Source organism: Chaetodon auriga, chromosome 20 (assembly GCF_051107435.1).
Source record: "Chaetodon auriga isolate fChaAug3 chromosome 20, fChaAug3.hap1, whole genome shotgun sequence".
Taxonomy (NCBI): domain Eukaryota; kingdom Metazoa; phylum Chordata; class Actinopteri; order Chaetodontiformes; family Chaetodontidae; genus Chaetodon; species Chaetodon auriga.
The window spans coordinates 11,118,886-11,140,152 of record NC_135093.1 but is presented as its reverse complement, the minus strand read 5'-3'; the positions used below and the strand labels follow the sequence as shown (position 1 = coordinate 11,140,152).

Sequence of the window (21,267 nt, the reverse complement as noted above, 5' to 3'; positions counted from 1 at the left end):
GACTGTAGACTATAAATACGTCGCCGCTGTAAGCTGTAAATGTATATATATATATATATATATATTAGCGAACGTTAACTGCATGCGTAGCGCCGAACTAAACTGAAGGTAGTGATTTTCATTAGCCGAACAGCCCCAGTATGCAACGTCCTATTGTGATCATCATGTACTGTCGGTACTAAATACATGACAGAAGTTGATGGCAGTGGAAATCAGTTGGCTTTATTTTATGATTAAAAAATAACGTTAATTGTTGGCGTTTTGATTTGTGTCTATGTACCCACTTGCTATTTTATTAGACTGTACTTAAATGTGCTTTAAAAGTAATGTTAGTTTATGCTTCAGACGTCACTAACATAATCCAGTGGTAAAACCGTTTTGATCCCAGAGATGGCAATAATTATGGCATCTTGACCCAAGGCAACTTTACAGGACCTTGTAATTTAAAAGCAAACATGTTTGACATTAATTGAATTGTTTCATCCACAGGGTGCTGGCACAGAGAGCCTGAGGAGTCATCTGAAAAGACATCTGTCAAGAAGTCTGACCCGTGTGCCGTGTCTCAAAAAAAACAAAGTTTTCCTCCTTTGAAAGAAAAAGAGAACTCGTGCGGCATGGCCAATGAGACAACAGTGCAAACCTCATGTATTCAGGAAGATTATGAGGCTGATGAATGCCTGGAAAATATTCCACCCAGAGCCAGTGTGGCAGCTGAGACTTCAAAGCTCAAGGTCCAAGTAGGAGATGTGGTAGAATATTCCTCCATACAGCCAAGCGGAGAAAATGAGCCTCTCTCTGACACGTGCACCTTTTCAACCCCGGCTCCAACAAGCAGCAGTGGCGCAGTCAAGGCAAAGTCACGGCTCTCTGGTCTCCAGTCTGCTCTTACACCAATTTTGAAAAACTTAGACATTGGAAATAAATGCCCATCGCCAGAACCTTCAAAACATGGAAACAATCCTCATCTGACTGTTCCCTGTTTTTCCTTTGGCAAGACCACAGCAAATTGTCAAAAATCAACTGGGGGTTCCAGCCAACATCCCAGCTCAGATTTCTCCAGTAGCCTTTCTGGACGATCATTAGGTGACACTAATGCATCCGTGCACTGGCTGCATGATGAATACTTGCCAGAAATGACTCTCCTCGATGTTACCTGTGACTCCACAGTGCATATGACTAAAAATGATTCAGCTTTTCCTGACAGTGTGCCTTCTACGCCTGTAACAGCTCAGTCTGCGAGCACATATACCACTCTCCAGCACTCCCAGGTGAGTGCTTCCACCAATTTGAAAACCACTGCTCAAATACACAGCCCTCAGAATAAGACACTGGGTCTTATTCAATCTGATGTTAGCAGTCCCAAAACAGAACATGAGGTGACAGATCAGGCTTGTTTGGTCTCTAAGAACACCACTGAAACGTCCCTCGTTATGAGTGGTTCAGCTGGTAAGACAGGTGGATCGTATGAGGTGCAGGATGTCACTTGTGATAGGGATTCTCTTCAAAAACAGGATGGTACAGTAATGATGTCACAAACAAGCTCAAGTGACAGTTATGAGAATACGATGGACAAGCCTTCTCCTCCCAAGGTCTTTAATGTTAAAGAAAACCATTCTGAAGTCCGCCCTCCTGAGCTGTCCAAACACAATGGGACAACACAGAGTAAATACTCTGATACCAAGATGGTTGACATCCCTGAGAACATAGATGCTCCTCTGCGCTGGCTGGATGACAGATACTTCCCAGAAATTACTCTCCTTGATGTTACACATGATTCAGAGTTTTCACCAGGAGGGGAAATGCCCTCCTTGGATGTCACGCAGGATAATTCACCGGTAAATAGTTTGCAAAACAACATGCCTTCCTCAGAGCTCAGTGGACAAGTTGTGGCAGAGCAGGGCACACTGAACGTCAATCAAAGTGACGATATGTCGAGTACTCTTGACGGCAGTGCCACTCGCACCATAGGCTCCTTTAGTGAGCAGTCTGTTAAGTGTGTCAGTGTAAACACAACAAAAGCTTCCTTGGAAGCAACTCGCGATATTTCAGAGGACAGTGTTATGGAGGACAGTCAGCCTCCATTGGAGACCAGTGGACAAAATATGGCAAAGATTCAAACATCAGCTGAAGGCACACATGGTACCCACCCTGCTAATGTTACCCACGACATAAGTTCCTCCACTGACATGTCTGTTCAGGTTGCTGCGACACAGTTCTCTACTTCTGATGTGCAGTGCAACACTAGTTCCAAGAATGTCACCCTCGAACTTCCTGGTGAACCTGGAGTGACCTCTGATACTGTGGAAGCTAACAGTGAGGAGCTGCTTATCAGCCATGACAATGAGTTGACCAGCAAGGTGCCACAACCAAGCCCAAAACGAGCCAGGTCTTTGAACAGCACTTTTGATAGGAAAAAATCCACTGGCAATACCATTTTAGCAGAAGCTGTTGCGACGGTTTGCCTGCAGAACGTCACTTTCGAAACTAAATCTTCTGAACAGAATGGGACAATAACCTTGTCAGAAACGAGCTCAAGTGACAGTCATCACAACACTCTGGACAAGCCCTCTCCTCCTGAGGTCTGTAATGCAACGAGTAGCCCCAAACACAATAATTCTGATGTCCACCCTCCTGAGCAGTCAAAACATAATGGCACAACATCTGTTACAGACCCTGAGGCCAAGATGGCTGACACACCTGAGAGCACACCTGAGAGCACATTTGAAGCTAACCCAACTGTGGACGTAGCATCTGAAGCTGGTCACCATGAGACTAAGGATCATTTACAATCGGGTCTGCCTATGAGAGATGGTCTTTCCGACACTTTGGGCCATCAAAGCATGGATGCGGAGGATAACAAAGCAAACACATTAAATTTGGATGATACCCTAGATCTAAGGGCTGACTGTTTGGTAACCTCAACACCAATGACTAACAAAATAAGTAACATCCACACTGCACAAGACGAGAGCAAAGCCATGGGGGCACAGAAAAAACTGTATGGGGATGGTCCCAGTAAGCCGGGCGGTCAGGCACCATCAGACGTGCCATTGAACGTACCATCGAACATCATCTGTGATCGAAAAACACTCTTGACTCAGCCCGCTGCTGTATCCCTTTTGCCTCCCTTGAAAGCTGCATCCAAGTTGCTGAAGTGCAAGCTGGCCTCCACACTTTCAGGAAGGGCTGAGCCACTGATGTCAGGCCTGCCAATGACCAGGCAGAGAACCCAAGCCATGATGAGACAGAAGACCCAGTCTGAAGCTTTGAGAAATACTGCTGCTTCTGATGCACCTCAAAAGGTAGGATTTTTAATGTCTGTAATCCACTGACTGTACAAAAACTATTGACAGCATCTTCTCTCTAATGGAATAAATCAAATACATATGTCAGTTTTTTCTGTTAAATCCACTTTTTTATGAGTTTTGACTGCATGTATTGATGACTTGTTGACTCTGTTCTTGTGTATTTAAGAACACAGGAATATCAACCTCCTCCAACTCCCGTGCTACACTAACAGGTATGCTGTGTGTATTATTATTATTTTAGCCATGTGCAGTATAATGGCCTCTGAATGGGATATGTATGCACACTATCCACACTCTCTCTTCACTCTCACATTAGGATCCAAGCAGCCCAGTCCTGGCAAACCCCGGTTGGGTGGCATACCGTCAGGCATCCAGAGAGCTGCACTAGGTCTCAGGCCACCATCAGCAAGAAGCAACGTACCAGCTTCTTCGAGGACTGACCAGCTCCGTGGACCGACAGGTACTCATTGAGTGGTCAGACTGTATATTTTGACTGTTTGTTCTGCAAATATGACAAAAATGTGCCTAAATTTGACCATAAATAGTTTAAATTGAGTCTTGATCTACATACATATGTACATATAGTATTCCTATGCAGTTGTATTTCTGAGCCCCAACAATAAACAGGTAATATTGCAGTTAAAGAGTGCCAAGTATTGTCAATGAATCAGCAGTTTTACAGTCTTGTGTGACATGCATCATCATTAATTAGAATGTAATGGTTTTTTTCTCTCTCTTTATACACAGCTTCTAACCATGCCTCAAAGATTTTGCAAGCAGCCAAGCACCCGTTAACCGGAGGTGAAGCTTTACCAGTAGCAAAGAAGAAGAAAATGGGTAAATACTGAGCGCTGCAAAGGAACACTGTCATCATGCAGCTTTTTTTGTGTTGCATTTTTAAGACTGACATGGTTAGTATTTGCACAAAAGCTAACAAACAACAGTTACTGTGATGATGTTCAAAAACTGGACTTTTCTGAGCTCACTAAATATTTCTAACATACTTTTCTCACACTCATCTCATCCTTTCAGATGCACCCTTACCCTCTGGTAGTGCAGAAGCCCCCAAATCTTCTTCTGTTGCTGCAAACAGAACTAAAAACCTGAAACAGCCCACAACCAATCAGAGAACTTTGCCAGCTAAAACCCAAAGAGATGGTAGGTTGGGATTTTGTCCTACTGCAGGTTTTATGGTCTTTTGCATTGAGTAAGCTGGTCTTTTGTTGAGTTACTTACCTGCTCTGGTACCTGCTATTTTTCACACGCTTTCAGATGCTGCAGTGCCAGCCAGTACTGCTGAAACATTAGCATCGTGCAATGCTGTAAGCCGAGCCAAAGCCCTGAAGCAGCCTGTATCCAGCCATAGATCTCTGCTGTCTAAACCCCCAATCCACGGTAAGTTGGGAGTGCTGAGATGCCAAAATGGACTGCTGAGGCCACTGGAGGTCTTATGGAACTAATTTAATCAAACCTCTAATGTGAGGTACATCCCTGACAACTCCAGTGATATATTTTTTATATCCTCTAATAGGCTCCATGTACAGACTGACCTTCTGCCTATTAAGATCTTGCAGTGATGTGTCCATCTTTACATTATACATATATATCAGACATCTTTCTTGTTGACATATGAATCATAATGATCATGATGGCACAATGGCTGTGCAAAGACCTGACCCAAGCTTATATGTTCAGTAATAAGTCAAACTGTGCCCCAGTGAATGAACTGCGACACTGGGACAGGGCAAAGGGGTGTCTGGATAATAAACTTGCAATAACACTTCCATGGCCACGTCCCGTTGGCTGGAGGAAGCAGTTCTATAAGAAAGTTATAAATCAGGTTGTCACCCTCACTGGTCTAATGCACTGAAAATAAAAAGTGGAAGATAAAAGATTTGGCTGAGACCTTCTCCTCAGAAATGCAATGATTCAAACTGTATTGCAGGTTGTGCCAAATGTGCCGTCCTTGAACAGCAACTTGAAATGAAATCGGAGGAAATAAGGAGACTGAAAGAAGGTACGGCTCGTTCATGTGGTTGAATCTCCATGAATTTATAGCAAATGATTTAGAAAACAACATGCTGCAATGTTCTGGAATGGTGTCAGACCATGTTATAGCTGGGTTATTATATTGAGTAATATGTTCCGGATGTTGGGTTGTGTAAATGTATAATTGTTTGTGTTATTAATGGAATTTTCCTTTTTTCCAGAGCTGCTGAAGTACAGTAATCCAGAGGAAGACTGCTGACATTCATTCCAATCTACTTGTTCAAGTATAATACTAGTGTGCATAAAGAATAGCTGCTGTCATTCATAAATGTCTGCAGTCACAGTTTCACACTGTAAATAATTTTGAATTAAATAAATGTGTTTTACTAATAAATATGTTAACATTTAACACAGCTTTACTCATTTAAACCAGCTGTTTAACACAATATACTGTATGCTTTGAATGTATGTTATATTATTGAAGTCTGCTGCGTTATAATATGCTCACAAACCTCACACCCTGAACTACATGCCAATTATAAATTGAACCACACGTATCTTCAAATGTTTTAATTGGTAACCTAAGAAGGACATTTATGGAGAGGACATGATAAAAGCTTAAACAGTACTTCTTCCACTGCCAGTGTACAACCCAATCCCAAAAGTTGGGACGCTGTGTAGAACGTGAATAAAAACATTGCAGTCATTTGCAAATGAACTTTGTTAGTGTATGCATATATCTGGGATATTTAAAATAAATATTCTGTGAATAATTGAAAGAATGCATTGTGATTAATCTTTTATTATCGTCTGTGTTACGTCCGTCGTAATCGTGGCCCCCATAACGTGAGTGTTTTTACGTCTAGTGAACTTTAGAGCCGCTGGGTGGCGACATAACCCGACACAACACATGCTTTGTTGATCTAAACGTCACTTCCTTTCCTGGCGCAAGTACCCGGCAAGGCTGTTGCACGCCTTTTTTTGTGGCCGCTCCACAGCAAAACTGGATTTAATAACTGTTGAAAGCAGACAGACACACGACAGTATAACTTTCACAAGGACGTAGGTGAGTCTGGCTCAATATTTGATGAAACTATGAGTGGTTAATCTTCGTTTTAGTGAATTGTACTTACCGGCTACACATGCGGGGAGGCCTGCTGCTAGCGTTAGCTTAGCAACAACCTCGCGCCACGTTAGTATTCGCGTTGTATTATTAAATATAAATTAGAGTTAGCTTGCTAAGTGAAACGTTACGGTGTGTGTTAACATTATGTGGATTTTGTAAAAATATACTGTGTCAGCTCCAGTTTGGTGTTTAGTTTTTGTTGGCTACTTGTAATCTATCTGTCAAAGCTAGATAGCATCAGCAGTGTGAAGGTTGTCGTTGCATAGCTCGCACAGACGCAGGATGCTAACTGTACCAGCGTCCGTACGCAACCCCGTCGACGTCTTATGGAATACAGTACCATTCACCGAAAGCATATCAAATGCTTAGGTATATTAACCTCTAAACAATATTTGCGTTTGCTTTCAAAATATACAAAGGGTGCGCTGCCGTCACATATTGAGGCAACTGGTTGTTGCATAGTAACAGAGTAGGTGTTAGCTAACGTTAGCTTGACTGATAATAATAGCTATCTTGATTACAACGTTAAATAGTTTGCGCCCCGCTATACGTATCATATTACCAACAAACCGACTGGGGTGATTTACATACGCGACAATCTTAATCCATGAACAGTAGGAAGTAAAGCTGTTGCTCTACAGCATTAAATGTTCACGTTTCATAAAGCACAGATATAAACAGATGATGTAATCTCCTCAGTATCATTCCTCACATGTGTAATTCTGTCTTTGCAGGTTGACATCTTCCTTCAGTAATGTCTCGTTTCTTTGCCACCGGGTCTGACAGCGAGTCAGAGGAGTCCTCATCCGCTGATGAGATCACCCCTAAAGCACCCGGGACAACTTTCAAGCAGTCAGTGCCATTTACAATAAATCCTATCATCAGGACTGAAATTCCACTTTTTAGCGTGATGTCACACGTGTCTACTGTTTTCACAGGTCGTTGCTTCTTAGTGACGATGAGGAGGACACTAAGAGAGTGGTGCGCAGTGCCAAAGACAAAAGGTTGGTGTGGCTTTTTTTACTTTAATTTTTTAGCAGCGTGTCTTAAAAACTGTTTTGTTTTGAATGTATTCATCATTCATTCTTCAATCTCAGGTTTGAAGAGTTGACCAACCTCATCAAGACTATCCGCAATGCTATGAAGATTCGTGACATGGCCAAATGTCTGGAGGAGTTTGAGCAGTTATGTCGAGCCTTCCTCAAAAGCAAAAACATAGTGGACAAAGAGGGTGTTCCACCTTTCTACATCCGTCTGCTGGCCGACCTGGAGGACTACCTGAACCAGGTCAGTAGCCCAGAGTTAAAACACGATTCTATAATTACCAGCTTTGTAATTTAACAAATGTGTTTGCATGCTTTGTCTGCAGCAAATGAAGTATATTAACCTTTGTTAATGCAGATTGACATACCCCACTTTTCCAGTTCAATAGATATAGTTATAACTTTGTTTTTTCCCCAGCTTTGGGAGGACAAAGAAGGCAAGAAGAAGATGAACAAAAACAACGCAAAAGCCCTCAGCACGCTACGTCAGAAGATCCGCAAGTACAACAGAGATTACGAAACGGAAATAGCTGCATACAAGGAGGTAAATTGGGAAACTTTCTCGCATCGAACCTGTTCTTCAAGACATATAGAAACTTGCCTGGTTATAATGTATTAACTACACTTCTAAATTCAGGATAAACAAAGGTTAAACTAAACCCTCGATGTTTTCTGTCACTGTTAGAACCCACAGGAGTCTGCAGATGAAGAGGAGGAGAAGGAGCCAGGGGATTCTGGTATGTTGCTGTTTCATGCATGTTAGTTAAATCACACGAACGCTGTAAAATGTACAAGAACATAAACAAGCTGCACAGTGTTCAATCTAACATCAGAGCAGATGGGTCAAGTGTGCTGCGATGCCTTTTGGTGATGCATATGCACATCATTGCATAAACTGCAAACATTAGTCATACAAGTACATCACCCTACCCGCTTTTCAGTGATATTTGTTAAAAAAAAAAGTAGCTTATTATTGCTTAAGACATAATGATTACATTGAACAAATACAAGTGACTTCTGTAAAATCCGTTCTATTTTTTGTTCTGTAAGGCTCGTCTTCTGACAGCGACGGAGAGGCAGGAGATGAGGGAGTGTCAGCCAAGTCCTTCTTAAAGAAAAAGCCTGAGGCTTCCTCAGAGGCCAGCAAGTTCCTCAAATCTGCCAAGGGATCCGGGGTAAGATGCCAACATGCTTAGAAGGCTGTGCAGCTACAGGCAACCTAGTGTAAAAGACCTAATCCCGTGCTCACGAACTGCTGTGTGAGGTTGCACCTGAGCTAATGTGCAGGTGTTTTTCTCCCTCTGACAGGATGAGTCCTCTTCTAGTGATGACGATGATGATGATGAAGACTGGGGCTCAGACACCGTAGACAGTGGCAGTGAGAGCTCTGATGAAGGGGAGGGGAAGAGCGCTTCCTTGGCCGTGGTCTTCCTCAAGAAGTGAGTGTCCTTCTCCGCATTTTTTGGTTGCCATAGAAAATATGTGTGAATTTTAAAACACCACCGTACACTCGGTTTTTTGCCATCAGGACCCAGGAGACAGAGAAAGGCGAAAAGAAGCTTGGGAAGAAGAAGAAGCCCAAGAAGAAGGAACGGCTAGAGGAGGAGGCTGAGGAGGAGGGAGGAGAGGAGGTTGAGGGAGGCTGGGAGAAGGTGAAAGGAGGCGCCCCTTTGGTCAAGGTAAGAAGATGTTTTGATTAAGGCCTTTTTAGATTCGATGCAACATGATAAAACAAAAGATGGTACAATCACTCATATTCATCTTTGCCATAATGCCAGATAATGTATTTTACCACAGTATCACTCAGAGCACAGGAAATAGTTGTTGTTTTTTTTTGTTTCCTGACAGTGTAGAAATGTTCCATTAAGGTAATGAGCATCATTGTAAATCATCCAAGACGCTTGTTTTGGTGACAAAAAAAAAAAAAAAATCAACAAGCTTGTAAAGAACAGCTTATCTCAAAAAACACACACATGTTATGAATCAGCAAATTCATTTTATTTATGTTGTCATGTGAAATATTTGATCTATTAGGAAAAGCCAAAGATGTTTGCCAAAGGCACAGAGATCAACATACCAGTGGTGGTGAAGAAGCTGAACGAGATCCTGCAAGCAAGAGGCAAAAAGGGCACTGACAGGTAACCCCACATCAAACACCAAAACCTCACTTATTAGAAAATATGGCTGCACATATTTGTAATTAAAAAAAAAAAAGCACCAATAAGTAATATTTACACCAGTAACAGGTGCCATGTTTTATGCCGGTGCTGATGCAACTGTTAAGTAGGGACACCTTGTATACCCTCGAGTATCTGTTCTTTTTTCTTGTTGCTCTTCCAGTCAAGAACAACCAAGTTCTATTGTTTCTTTCTCTCATCTAACTCTCTCTCCTTCCTTTTTTCTCCCTCTGACAGGGCTGCCCAGATTGAGCTGTTCCACGCTCTGGCAGCCATCGCTAATGAGAATAACCTGGGCCAAGGAGTCCTGGTCAAGATTAAGTTCAACATCATCGCCTCCCTGTATGACTACAACCCCAACTTGGCAGCCTTCATGAAGGTAGGAGCCGCAGTTTTTCTAAAAGTTACAATTTGTATTACCTGGTGTTAAAAATATTTGCTTAAATGCAACAAAATTTTTTAACTGAAAATTCTGGACTCTAGTCAGATTGAATTATTCTGACTTATTTGTCTTTAGCCCGAGATGTGGAAGAAGTGCCTGGACTGCATCGACGAGCTGCTCGACATCCTCTTTGAACACAACAACATCTTCATTGGGGAGAACATTGCAGAGGACAGTGAGAATCTGGGCAACACAGACCAGGTATCCCATCTTCTTTCCTGGTTGATGGCTACACCATCCCCACGCTGAATCCCTGCAGCTGTGGCCGTTTGTGTCTGTATTTGTATCAGCTGTGCTCTGCATTCATCATTTGTGTGTCTCCATCTTACATGGAAACGGTTTACCTTCTGCACAAACTGCATAATAATTCTGGGCCCAGAAAGAGGGTAGCATTGCAATAAGAATATGTGTTTATTGCATTATTGTGTTTGTTTGTCAGCCACTGAGGGTTCGTGGGTGCATCTTAACGCTGGTAGAGAGGATGGATGAAGAGTTTACCAAAATCATGCAGAACACTGATCCCCACTCGCAAGGTGAGAATTATTTTAATTGTCAGTGATCATTTTAGATGTGAAAATAAATGGCTGAGTATTGGAAAATGATGTTTTTGCAAGAATCCCTGAAGTGTGTTGCATCATTTCCAGCTCTCTGTGGTAGCTCATCTTCTCCACTCTTCCTCCAGAATATGTTGACAACCTGAAAGATGAGGGCCGAGTTTGTGGCATCGTTGACCGGCTGCTCAACTACATGGAGTCCAAGGGCAGCACTGAGGAGATTTGCCGCATCTACCTGCGTAGAATCATGCACACCTACTACAAGTTTGACTACAAGGCCCACCGGCGCAGCCTGGGCCTCCAGGGAGAGTCCAAGGTGAGAAAAGCACAGGAGTGATACAGCCTGAGAGAGAGAGAGAGAGACTTAATTAGCAAGAAAGAGAGGAGTGTGAGAGTTTCTCTGACATCGACAAATCTTCAATGTGAGTGTGTTGCCATGAATTTATTAAAATGCAATGTGCTGAGTCGTGTTTCTGTCTGCCGTGTAGTCCGAGCAGGACCAGGAGGAGAGCGAGGGAGAGGACAGCGCTGTGATCATGGACCGTCTGTGCAAGTTCATCTACGCCAAGGATCGCACCGACCGTATCCGCACATGCGCCATCCTCTGCCACATCTATCACCACGCTCTGCACTCACGCTGGTACCAGGCCCGCGACCTGATGCTGATGAGCCACCTGCAGGACAACATCCAGCACGCTGACCCTCCCGTGCAGGTTGGCAGGCAGGCGCAAAGCTATACAAAGGAACAGCACTGAACCCTAAATGAATACTAATATATTTTCTGTCATCTAGATCCTGTACAACAGAACCATGGTCCAACTTGGCATTTGCGCCTTCAGGCAGGGCATGATTAAAGATGCCCACAATGCCCTTTTGGATATCCAGTCCTCTGGCCGTGCCAAGGAGCTCCTGGGTCAGGGTTTGCTCATGAGGAACATGCAGGAGAGGAACGCCGAGCAGGAGAAGATTGAAAAGAGAAGACAGGTAAGTCCTACATAAGCAGTAGACCCATGTAGAGCATGTTAGTTTACGCCTGCTGGATGTAGTCTAGCTTTGCTGAATACATGAGAAGCAATTTGATGTGACAGAGCACCTCTCCGAGAACCATGTTGGTCGTGCTCCTCTCTCTCTTTTGTTCTAATTACCAGATATTAGCGCGACAAAACAGGCATAGCTGTGATTATGAATATGGTAAACATACCTGCTTAATATAGAATGTTAACATGCTAACATTAGCATTTAGCTCAGCTTCCAAACTTTGGGAATACTTAAAGAACAGGTAAAGAACAACTTGATATCAGGTGGTACAGAGCCTGATGAGATTACCATGACATCACTTTGACCTCCCTTGCAGGTGCCATTCCATATGCACATCAACCTGGAGCTGCTGGAGTGTGTGTACCTGGTGTCAGCCATGCTGCTGGAAATCCCCTACATGGCTGCACACGAGTTTGACGCCCGCCGCAGAATGATTAGCAAGCAGTTCCACCACCAGCTGAGGGTGGGAGAGAGACAGCCACTGCTCGGTACACAGCATGTCGACAACTCTTTACCCCAAGATGTTTAATCCATAGAGAAGCCAGAGTGAATAACTGTCGCTCTCTGTTTGTCCTCCAGGGCCCCCTGAGAGCATGAGGGAGCACGTGGTGGCAGCCAGCAAGGCCATGAAGATGGGAGACTGGCGCACCTGCCACTCATTCATCATCAATGAGAAGATGAACAGCAAGGTTTGGGACCTGTTTCCTGAGACACAGCGAGTGCGTGAGATGCTGGTCAGGTAAGCATCCACCGTCATGATCCAGTTAATTTATTCTCAAATGTTCATCATTCAGTCTTACCAGTTATAATTTACAAATATCAAATCACTCTGCCGTCCTGCGTTATTTCATTTTTTAAATTTCCTGACTGTTTCGTTTTTACAGGAAGATCCAAGAGGAGTCACTGAGGACTTATCTGTTCACATACAGCAGTGTGTACGACTCCATCAGGTAAGCGCGAGATGTAACAATTTTAGCAGTACTAGCATCAGTTACTACTGAAGTACTGGTTTGTGTATACCAGTGTGTATCTACTTAGACTACAAATAGCTCTAATCAGATGTTACTCTGCTTAATGCAAACCACATCAGATCAAGCAAAGCCTAAACCCCATTTTATCTCAATGTGAGACAGTGCTGTTGTTTCACATTTGTTGTGTCTGTCCTCCAGCATGGAGACACTGTCTGAGATGTTTGAGTTGGAGATACCCACAGTTCACAGCATCATCAGCAAAATGATCATCAACGAGGAGCTCATGGTAAGTTTTAATCAGTGTGGATGCAACGTGATGCGCCAAATGGGTTTTTTGCTGCATCCTTACATGTAAATTTTGTTTTCACCCGTGTCCCTGCTTCCCAACAGGCATCACTCGACCAGCCCACACAGACCGTGGTGATGCACCGCACAGAGCCCACCTCCCTGCAGAACATGGCCCTGCAACTGGCTGAGAAACTGGGCAGCTTGGTGGAGAATAACGAGCGCGTCTTCGATCTAAAACAGGGCGTCTATGGAGGCTACTTCAACAGAGGTAAGTCTAAACGACATGCTTCAAGGTATGTTTTATATACCATATGTGTTTGCATGTTGTTCAGATACACATTAAAGCACTTGGCTCTGAGTGCTATATCTGGTAAAAATCCCCCTAGCATCAGTCTTTCTGTTAAAGGTTGAATAGTGCATTTTTAGAAACAATAATAACATGTTGTTCTGTGCATTACAGATCAGAAAGGTGGCTACCAGCAGAAGCAGTCCTACCAGAGAGGTATGTTAAGCCCGACTGAAGTTGCACTTTGGATACGAAGCAAAAAAACATTCAGACCACATGGTGACCTTCCCAAGCCAACACGCCCCTGATCCTCTGCAGAGGCTGTTTATTCATTGCTGCTTTTAACTTAGTTGCTGACTGAGTTTCTGTGCACTTAATCAGTGACTAACTCATCACTCATTAAAATGTTACGTTAAGGAGAAAGGTTGCGTTTCTCTCAAACAGAACTCGTTTGTACGTTGTGTTATACAACTGTCGGAAATCAGAAGTGTATTTATAATTATTCTGAACAACGGCTACAGTGGAAGGAGGAGAGAAAAGATGGCTGCCGTACAGAGGGGGGCATGTGAAATTGTTTCAATATGGGAATAATGCCGCATGTTTTCAGTGACATTCACCTCTGTATAGGTGGCCAGAGCCCCATGAAGTGAGTGTGAATGCCGGATTTTGGGAAAGAGACACTCCAATCCTCAATTTTGGAAAGGGGTGGGTGGGAGGGGGTTTCCACAGCTCTTAGACCATCCAACCAACAAGCAGCATTTAAGGCTGCTTTTTATAATTGTGTGTAAACCACTGAAGGAATATCAGGTAAGATGATTTGCTCTCTGTTATCTGAGATAAATGCTGATGATGAATCATGTTTTTCTCTTTTGCGTGTTCACAGATCAGAAAGGCGGTTACCAGCAGAAACAGGGTGGCTACCAGGGCGGCTACCAGGGAGGCTACCAGCGCGGCGGCTACAGAAATCAGAACCAAAGCAACTACTGAGCTTGGATCGCCTGGATTTCGGTTTCGCCACCTGAACTAGTTTTCATTCCACAACAACAACAACAACGTAGCTCTCTGCGGTCGGCACTTGACTGTTTGCTTTCTCCTTCATTTGACTCAAAACTGCTTTTCGCTGATCCTGAGTCAGCTGAAAATTATCGCAGCCCTTCTCACTGCAACTGCATAGTGTGGTATCTCAGTACTGCCAACTTTGGATGAGCAGAAGAGTTTTCAGGTTTTTATTGCTGATGGGAATTTGTATCATAAAGGCACTGCAGTGTGGCTGGCTTGCGGCAGTACAGTTGGGCGACAGACATGTCGAGTATTGTTAATGTATACTTATTAAATAAACAATAATTAACAGCGTGTTTTGAATACTCTTTGTGGCAGTTTTATTTTGATTTTTTTTTTAATCAGTACAAAGAAGATAAAACCAAACCATGAAACAACATAGATGACATAAACCACCGTCCTCCACACTGAGCTTCAGATCCATACGAGTGAAAAATCTATCAGACAATGTGCTGTCAGCAGTGTGAGAGCTTGATCTGTGGGGAATCTAAAGAAATTAATTGGCTTATCCGCAGCTTGGAGTAAGTAATGAGTCATTTTTGTTCATTAAACGTAATTCCAGGGCAGCGATTTGCATGAAATCTATGGCAAATTTTTTGAGTGTACAGGTTGGAATGATTTCATATTGTGTTACTAAGTGAATGGCAAAGTCTGGTCCAGATTTCATGTGAATCGCTGCTTTGAAAATCAGTTCACTGAAAGAAATGTTTGAATTGATGAAGTGCAGAAGCAAATATGATCTAAAAGAAAAGCTACGACCGGCTCGTCAGGCAGAATTAAAGGATGAATTTGCAAGTATCGAAAGACAGGCTGCTTTGATAAATCCCACTGTTGAAGACGCAGAAAACACAGAGGGGTATCGGCCTGAAACAGGTCTTCCATAACTTAAATATTTCCATTGTTCTGTGCATTTTAGAACTCAGGATCATGTCCTGATTCTTGATGTAGGGTCATTACACAGTCGAGGCACTGTGAGTCCTGACTCTGATTAAAAATGCATTAATACGACACGGCTGACACCAAGATGTTGGTGGCGTTTCATCAGGGTGTTGAGGTAAAATGCAAACGCTCCTTATATTGAGCACTCACAGACCTTGGGTTTCTTCATCTTGCTTGAACTGGGTTTTGCTTCTCTAGAGATGCATTTACTGTTATTCATTAAACAAGGTAAATAGGTCACACCAGGCAGACAAAGGCAAAGAAACCAGCATCGGTCTCTGTTTCACCACCACCATCAGGTTCTCTTGTTGGTTGCTTCAGATGTAAGTATGATGTGAGTAAAAATCACTGAACCTTTTCAACACTGTCAAACCAACTGTTGTTGTTGTTTGATCAAAAGTAGTGTGAATCAGTGGTTTGGTCGGTGTTGTTTTACTAGACCAGCAAGCATGAATAAAGTAAGTATTCTGTACAGTTAAGTAGTTTATTACTATAAAACATACAGTATAGAAGATATTGGCAGTTTTGGATGTACAGCAGCAATATTACATTTTTGAAATGCATATTTTTTTTTACAACTTGTCCATCAAACTTATTGTTCTCAGTTGTCATTTAGATCAAAACTACTATATCTAATGCAAATTTCACACTTCATTTACATTCACCTCAGTTCTTCATCAGTGTCCAGTACAGCTTTCAGACAAGCTCTATTACAAACTTGAGATGTATGTCAGTGAACATGGATCAGAACTTTTGTTCTTTTGTCCAATTGGCCGTCAGTGTTGCCATGTGGCCTCCTTATTCTACACCACTTCCTGATTGTTCACCCTGTGCAGGTGGCCTACAAGCCGCCTCCCCTCAGACTCAGTCTCCTGTAGAGCTCCTTCCTCAGCAGGTCTCTCTCTTTACGGATTCCTTGCAGCACGGTGCGATTCTCCTGAGCCCGACGTACCAGGTATGGCACCGTGTCGTCCACTGAGCCGTATGGCACTGACTTGTATATGGCATAACCCTCCTTAGCTGGAGGGAAGAGGGGAGAGGTGTGTTAGAGGGGGAACGACAGCATGCAGTTTGATAGGGCAGTGCTTTCCTCCAGCACAGCTCCACTTCATGATTTTGGGTGAGAAGGTGGGTGTATTTCAGCATTTTAAAGGTTTAATGAAGAGATGTTAGGTGGCCAGAGCTGCTCTCAGTCCCTTCACCAACCATGTGTCATGTGAAGCTTTGGTTGAATAAAACAAAGGACCCTGTCTTGCAGAAAATGTAAAGAAAAATCACCCACCCAGCGTGAGGGAGACGTGATCACACATGCCCAGCAGCTGGCCGAAGCACACCGAGCCTCCATCTTTGTCAATCCCCAGTTCCTCCATCCTGGACATGATATACACAATATATCATATAAGCACCCAACCTGGGGCTCAGGACCACTACTAGGGGCCGCAAGATGAATTGGAGGTGTCATGAGATGGTTAAGAATATTTGATTGATTGAGAATTGTCTCTAATCTTTTGCTGTTTCCTGTAAATTACAAAAAAGGCATTCACGTGAGGGTACGATCAATCTGGGGAGATGAGTCTGTCATTGATTACAGTGGCACTGAAAAACTTTGAATTGAGACATAGATAGCACCAGGGTCCATGTGATTCCCACTTCATGTGCTCCTACCGTTTGGCGGCTCGTCTCACTGACTCCTCGTTGTGAGAGGCGACTATGATCCTGTAGCGCTCAGGTTTCTGGGTTATGACCTCCAGCATCAGATCCAGAGAGCCGTTGTAACTGCGCAAACACAGGTGAGCAGATTACAGGTGGTGGAGTCAAGTTCCCTGTCGGAAATGATCTGCGTGTTCTCAAGAAGGTCAAGGTCACTTGATTTTAATCCAGATAAAAACAGTTTAGCATAAATTGAGGTGAGTGCTGGTTTAAAGTAATTTGTTTTGTCATTGTCTGATTGTGATTAATGACCGCTGCCTCCCGTCCACCTGTCATTGGTGTCCTCCCAGCAGCGGTGGATGGGGTCCGGCCGACCCTCTTTCTCTGCCAGCTTCCTCTCTTTGTCCATGTAGGCTCCTCGTACGAGCTTGACTCCCAGACAGAAACCGTCGTCCTTGGCCAGCCGCAGAGCCTCTAACAGGAGAGACCTGGAGTCCTGAAAGACAGACAGGACAGGGCAGTATCTGATAAAGTCTCCATCTTATTAGCCACCGTTCAGTTCAATTCAAAGGAATCTTTAGATATTTTTTTTTTAACAATGACAAGAGAATTAAAGATATTTGCCTTCAGGTAACACTGATATGTGTTCCAAATCCAGACGCCATCTTTGTTAAATTTCTTCATCATCGCCATGGTGACGAGAGAGAGCGCAGGGTTCATGTAGGTGTACTCTGCATCGACCAGGACTCGGACTTTGTTCACACTTGCCTTAAAAAACACAATTGATCTTTATGATAAACTTGTAACTGCACATATTAAGATTACTGCTGCAGTGACTCTGATAGTTTGAGATGTAGAAATTTCCCATGATCCTTCACATCTGTACCTCTGCTATTTTGTTGAGTCTCCGCAGGCCAAAGAGGAACTGGGCAACTTCACTTTGATTCAAACCAGGGAAGCTGATGGTCTGAAAGAGGAGGTTTCAGGCAAAGGTCAGAGGTCATTTCACATTTTTTCCTTTACCAGAATCACCTTCATCAGCACTGTAAATGTTAATATAAAGTGGTGGGAAGGAAGATGTCTGACAAATTATTTGGGTGTACTGTGGACGCACCTCTCCGTCCATAGCGCTGACAAGGAGATTCAGCTCATATGGTTGTTGTGCGATGAGGGTTGTGAGTTTCACCTTGATACAAGCAGCACAGAGAAAGACACAATGCACTGAATCTGAAGAGAGACACTGAGGACTGGGGACATTCAAGCGCAAGCCGGAGCAGCTGTGGACACAAGAAACACTAAAATGTGCGCTCTTATCTTTTTTTCCCACGTACTTGAGCTACATTACTGTTTGGCTGAGGCTAAGTCAGGTTTCTCATATGACTGCAAAAAGCTGGAATTTTCACAAATGGTTTTCACTGTAAATATGTTTGTCGTAGGCGAAATGAAAATGGCCTGGAGAGTCATGTCCTGAAAACATAATGAATGGTGAGATGGGGGACGTTGCCTTACACACAGCTCCGGGCTGATCAGGGCTGTGATCTTCAGCTGCATCATGGGGTCTTTGCTCCAGGCGTTGCTGTCCAGCATCCGCACGCATTCCAGCATGGTCTCCAGGTTGTCGTCATATCTCTTCTCTCTGGTGGTGCCAAAAAGCAACATGGGGCTATAAGGTACGTCAGGTAAAGATCTAACTGCTTTTTAAAATGATCTATCTCTTCATCTTTATTCAGCATCAATGTAATAATCCACAATTCAGGTCCTTTAAGAAGAGAGACTTCTTGCAATGATGATTGATTTTATTAGCGACCTTTAATATCAGTGACAAACAGACATGGCCGCACTTTTGTCACCACATAGTGAAACATTGTGGACATCACCAAACCACCAGGCTATCAACAGCTGTTCACATGTTCTCTACCCAATTTATTAGGCAATATCTGATCATTTCACACCCAGTGCCTATCTTCATTTACCACAAACAAAGTGTGGTCCACATGTGTAAGCTAAATGTAACTGCCCGTAAGACTGATGAAAAACCAGAGCACCTCCACTCTTTAGTCCATCCACTGGTTCTCCTCGAGCAAAACCATCAACTTCCAATCACAATGTCCACTTGAACATGTGATTTTTCAGTCTTTCTGTTTTGAGAATCGGCTCAGTGGGTGCATAAATTACTGAGCCTGAGCCTCTGTTGTCATACCCGGTGCTCTCTCCCAGATCCTCCTCGATGGGCACCGCCAGCATGGGCCTCAGTCCCAGCGAGCTCATCTTCTCCATGGACTGAGAGATCTCGCTCTCATTCTCTCCGGCCACAAACTGGGCATACACAGTGGGCCGCAGCAGCAAGGAAAACGCCCTCTTTCCCAGGAGCCTGCGCGCTACCGACATCAGCTGAAAGAAGAAAAATGTGAAGCAGATAGAAGAGTGATGAACCAAATCCCAATGTCCCCCCAAGAGTGAACATAAATCAGATATTCAGAACCAACATCATCTGGATTATCATGGTTACAAATTTGCTTACTAACGTCACAGCGCCATGAACTGTGGGTAATTCCCTCAGGTAAAGTCTGCAGAAACGCAGACTTCAGGAAAGTGTGCATAAAGGGCTTGAAATGTTTGCAAGAGAGTCCTCATGCATTTGACAGTCTGTCAATGGGACAGCCCGAAATCCTTGTGGATTTTCCAGAGACACACCAAATCCATGAGCTTGTGTATGTGTGGACATTGGGATTAAGCCATAGAGAGGAGGATGTAGATTCATGAGGTGACACAGAAGCAGTGTGTCACACAGTCTTCTCACCTACTGCCTTATTTTATATGTTTTTATCATGTATTTAGACTGATGTACATCATGTGCACAATATATGACAGTGTCGACTATGAAAATAAGCCAGCAATCAGCAAATCATCAGCCTTAGCAAGGCAACACAGTCAGTGTGTCAAAGACTTACCCAGAAAAGTAGTAGCATCAAGTCTTACCTTCCCACTGTTGTTGACCAGCACAGGGAAGGAGCAGAGGCGGAAGATGCCCAGAGCACGGAGCAGTTCAGGCCAGCTCTTCACCCTGAAGGCACTGGGATCCTCAAAGGCCAGAGTCGCTGAGGGAAGGTCGGGCTGCTTGACCGCCACCGTCCTGGAAGCCGCAGTGCCCAGCAGCCTCCGCGACAGCAGGCGAGGGAGCGGGGGGAGCAAACGGGAGCACATCATCATCCCAGGAAAGGTGTGTTTGTAAGTAACTGGAGCCTCAGTAATTCAGAGTGTTTGTAGAAATCTTCCTTTGTTGTAATTTTTAAGTGTGCACTGTCTGCTCGCTGAGGAAGCTGTATCTGACATGTGTGTTCAGTGGAAATCCAGTGATCCAGAGTGCCAGATGATCAGAGCCTGAGTGGTGAGCTCAGGAAGACGTGATGTCCTTCCATGTCAGAAGCTGCTGGACGAGGACAAGCAAAGGGTAGCAGCAGTGTCTATGCAGATATCGGCTTTGCTACACGGTGCTGTGAATTGCAAAAGAAGTCAGTAGAAACTTTACCGTCTGTCCTAAAAGTGCTCCTCAGATGACCTAAATGATGAAAAGCTAAGCAGGTGCGATTTGACGGTTTGTGTGTTGATCTGTAAAATTCATCATCTTTTGGCTTACTCACTGGTTAATAAGTGACTACTTGGAAATTTGAGTAAACACCAAGTTGACCCTTAGCATCGCCCCACAAGTGTTCTCTTGGTTTGACAACAACCAAATGGACATTAAAAGCTCACTTTGTCATATGTAAAAGCATTCGTCATATTTGATTGGCCTTTATTTTCTTTCTTTTTGCCAGAAGCGCTAAAACAAACTGGCTGCAAGAGGCTACTCTAAACCAGGTTAGGGATTCAGATGGTAGTCCAGTCAAAGTGGGTCAAACATATGCAATGCATTTATAATTATAACAACAGTAATGTTGCTTTTTTTCACTGGTGCATTTACAGAAATTGATTTGCACTGTCCCTGTGAACACATAACAGCTGCTCCAATTTATATTTTGAGGGGGGGTGGGTTTAAACATATATCCCCAAAAAGACCAAGCGAAGCAGCCATCAGAGGAAATGATTAACTGCTGCCTGTCGCCATCTATGTCATGTATTACAAGACTGAAAGTCATTTAAGCTCACACTCAGGCCTCTCAAGTCTTTGCTTTGCTGGCACTGCTGACCAACCTGGCATGAAAACACCAACAGCTGTTCAGCACATGATTGATGCTGTCATCATCTACAGTAAAGGGTTGGGAGGATATTAAGTGATCGTACAGAAATTCTAGGGTTAGGGTCAGGGTCAGGGTCCAAACCAATCCGTTCAGAAAGCCTTTATGGTGAAGAAACACACTCTTCTCACAGGTGAAAGGACTAACTGTCTTTAAAATGAG

The 21,267-nt window shown here is 43.6% G+C and overlaps 3 protein-coding genes across 3 annotated transcripts; 2 read left to right on the top strand and 1 right to left on the bottom strand.

The window, feature by feature from the left end:
* The first annotated feature begins 1,747 nt into the window (after positions 1–1,747).
* On the top strand, positions 1,748–5,937 carry LOC143338659 (uncharacterized). Its single transcript, XM_076759224.1, has 8 exons — positions 1,748–3,302; positions 3,475–3,520; positions 3,625–3,768; positions 4,056–4,145; positions 4,341–4,466; positions 4,581–4,703; positions 5,254–5,325; positions 5,519–5,937. Exons 1-8 carry the CDS (start codon positions 1,800–1,802, stop codon positions 5,554–5,556), a joined length of 2,142 nt encoding a protein of 713 aa, XP_076615339.1. The 5' UTR covers positions 1,748–1,799; the 3' UTR covers positions 5,557–5,937.
* A 297-nt stretch (positions 5,938–6,234) lies between these two features.
* On the top strand, positions 6,235–14,575 carry eif3c (eukaryotic translation initiation factor 3, subunit C). The gene is made up of 23 exons (XM_076759222.1): positions 6,235–6,363; positions 7,158–7,275; positions 7,362–7,427; positions 7,521–7,710; positions 7,885–8,010; positions 8,152–8,203; positions 8,517–8,641; positions 8,775–8,905; positions 8,995–9,145; positions 9,501–9,604; positions 9,881–10,022; positions 10,161–10,286; positions 10,525–10,618; positions 10,768–10,955; positions 11,128–11,352; positions 11,432–11,623; positions 11,994–12,165; positions 12,257–12,416; positions 12,562–12,627; positions 12,847–12,934; positions 13,039–13,204; positions 13,397–13,438; positions 14,106–14,575. Exons 2-23 carry the CDS (start codon positions 7,178–7,180, stop codon positions 14,207–14,209), a joined length of 2,808 nt encoding a protein of 935 aa, XP_076615337.1. The 5' UTR covers positions 6,235–6,363; positions 7,158–7,177; the 3' UTR covers positions 14,210–14,575.
* Positions 14,576–16,061: 1,486 nt separating this feature from the next.
* On the bottom strand, positions 16,062–20,080 carry prodh2 (proline dehydrogenase 2). The gene is made up of 10 exons (XM_076760468.1): positions 19,850–20,080; positions 19,071–19,261; positions 18,380–18,506; positions 17,985–18,056; positions 17,757–17,837; positions 17,495–17,638; positions 17,200–17,366; positions 16,886–16,996; positions 16,503–16,591; positions 16,062–16,240 (listed from the first exon to the last, which is right to left on the bottom strand). Exons 1-10 carry the CDS (start codon positions 20,078–20,080, stop codon positions 16,062–16,064), a joined length of 1,392 nt encoding a protein of 463 aa, XP_076616583.1.
* Positions 20,081–21,267: the final 1,187 nt, after the last annotated feature.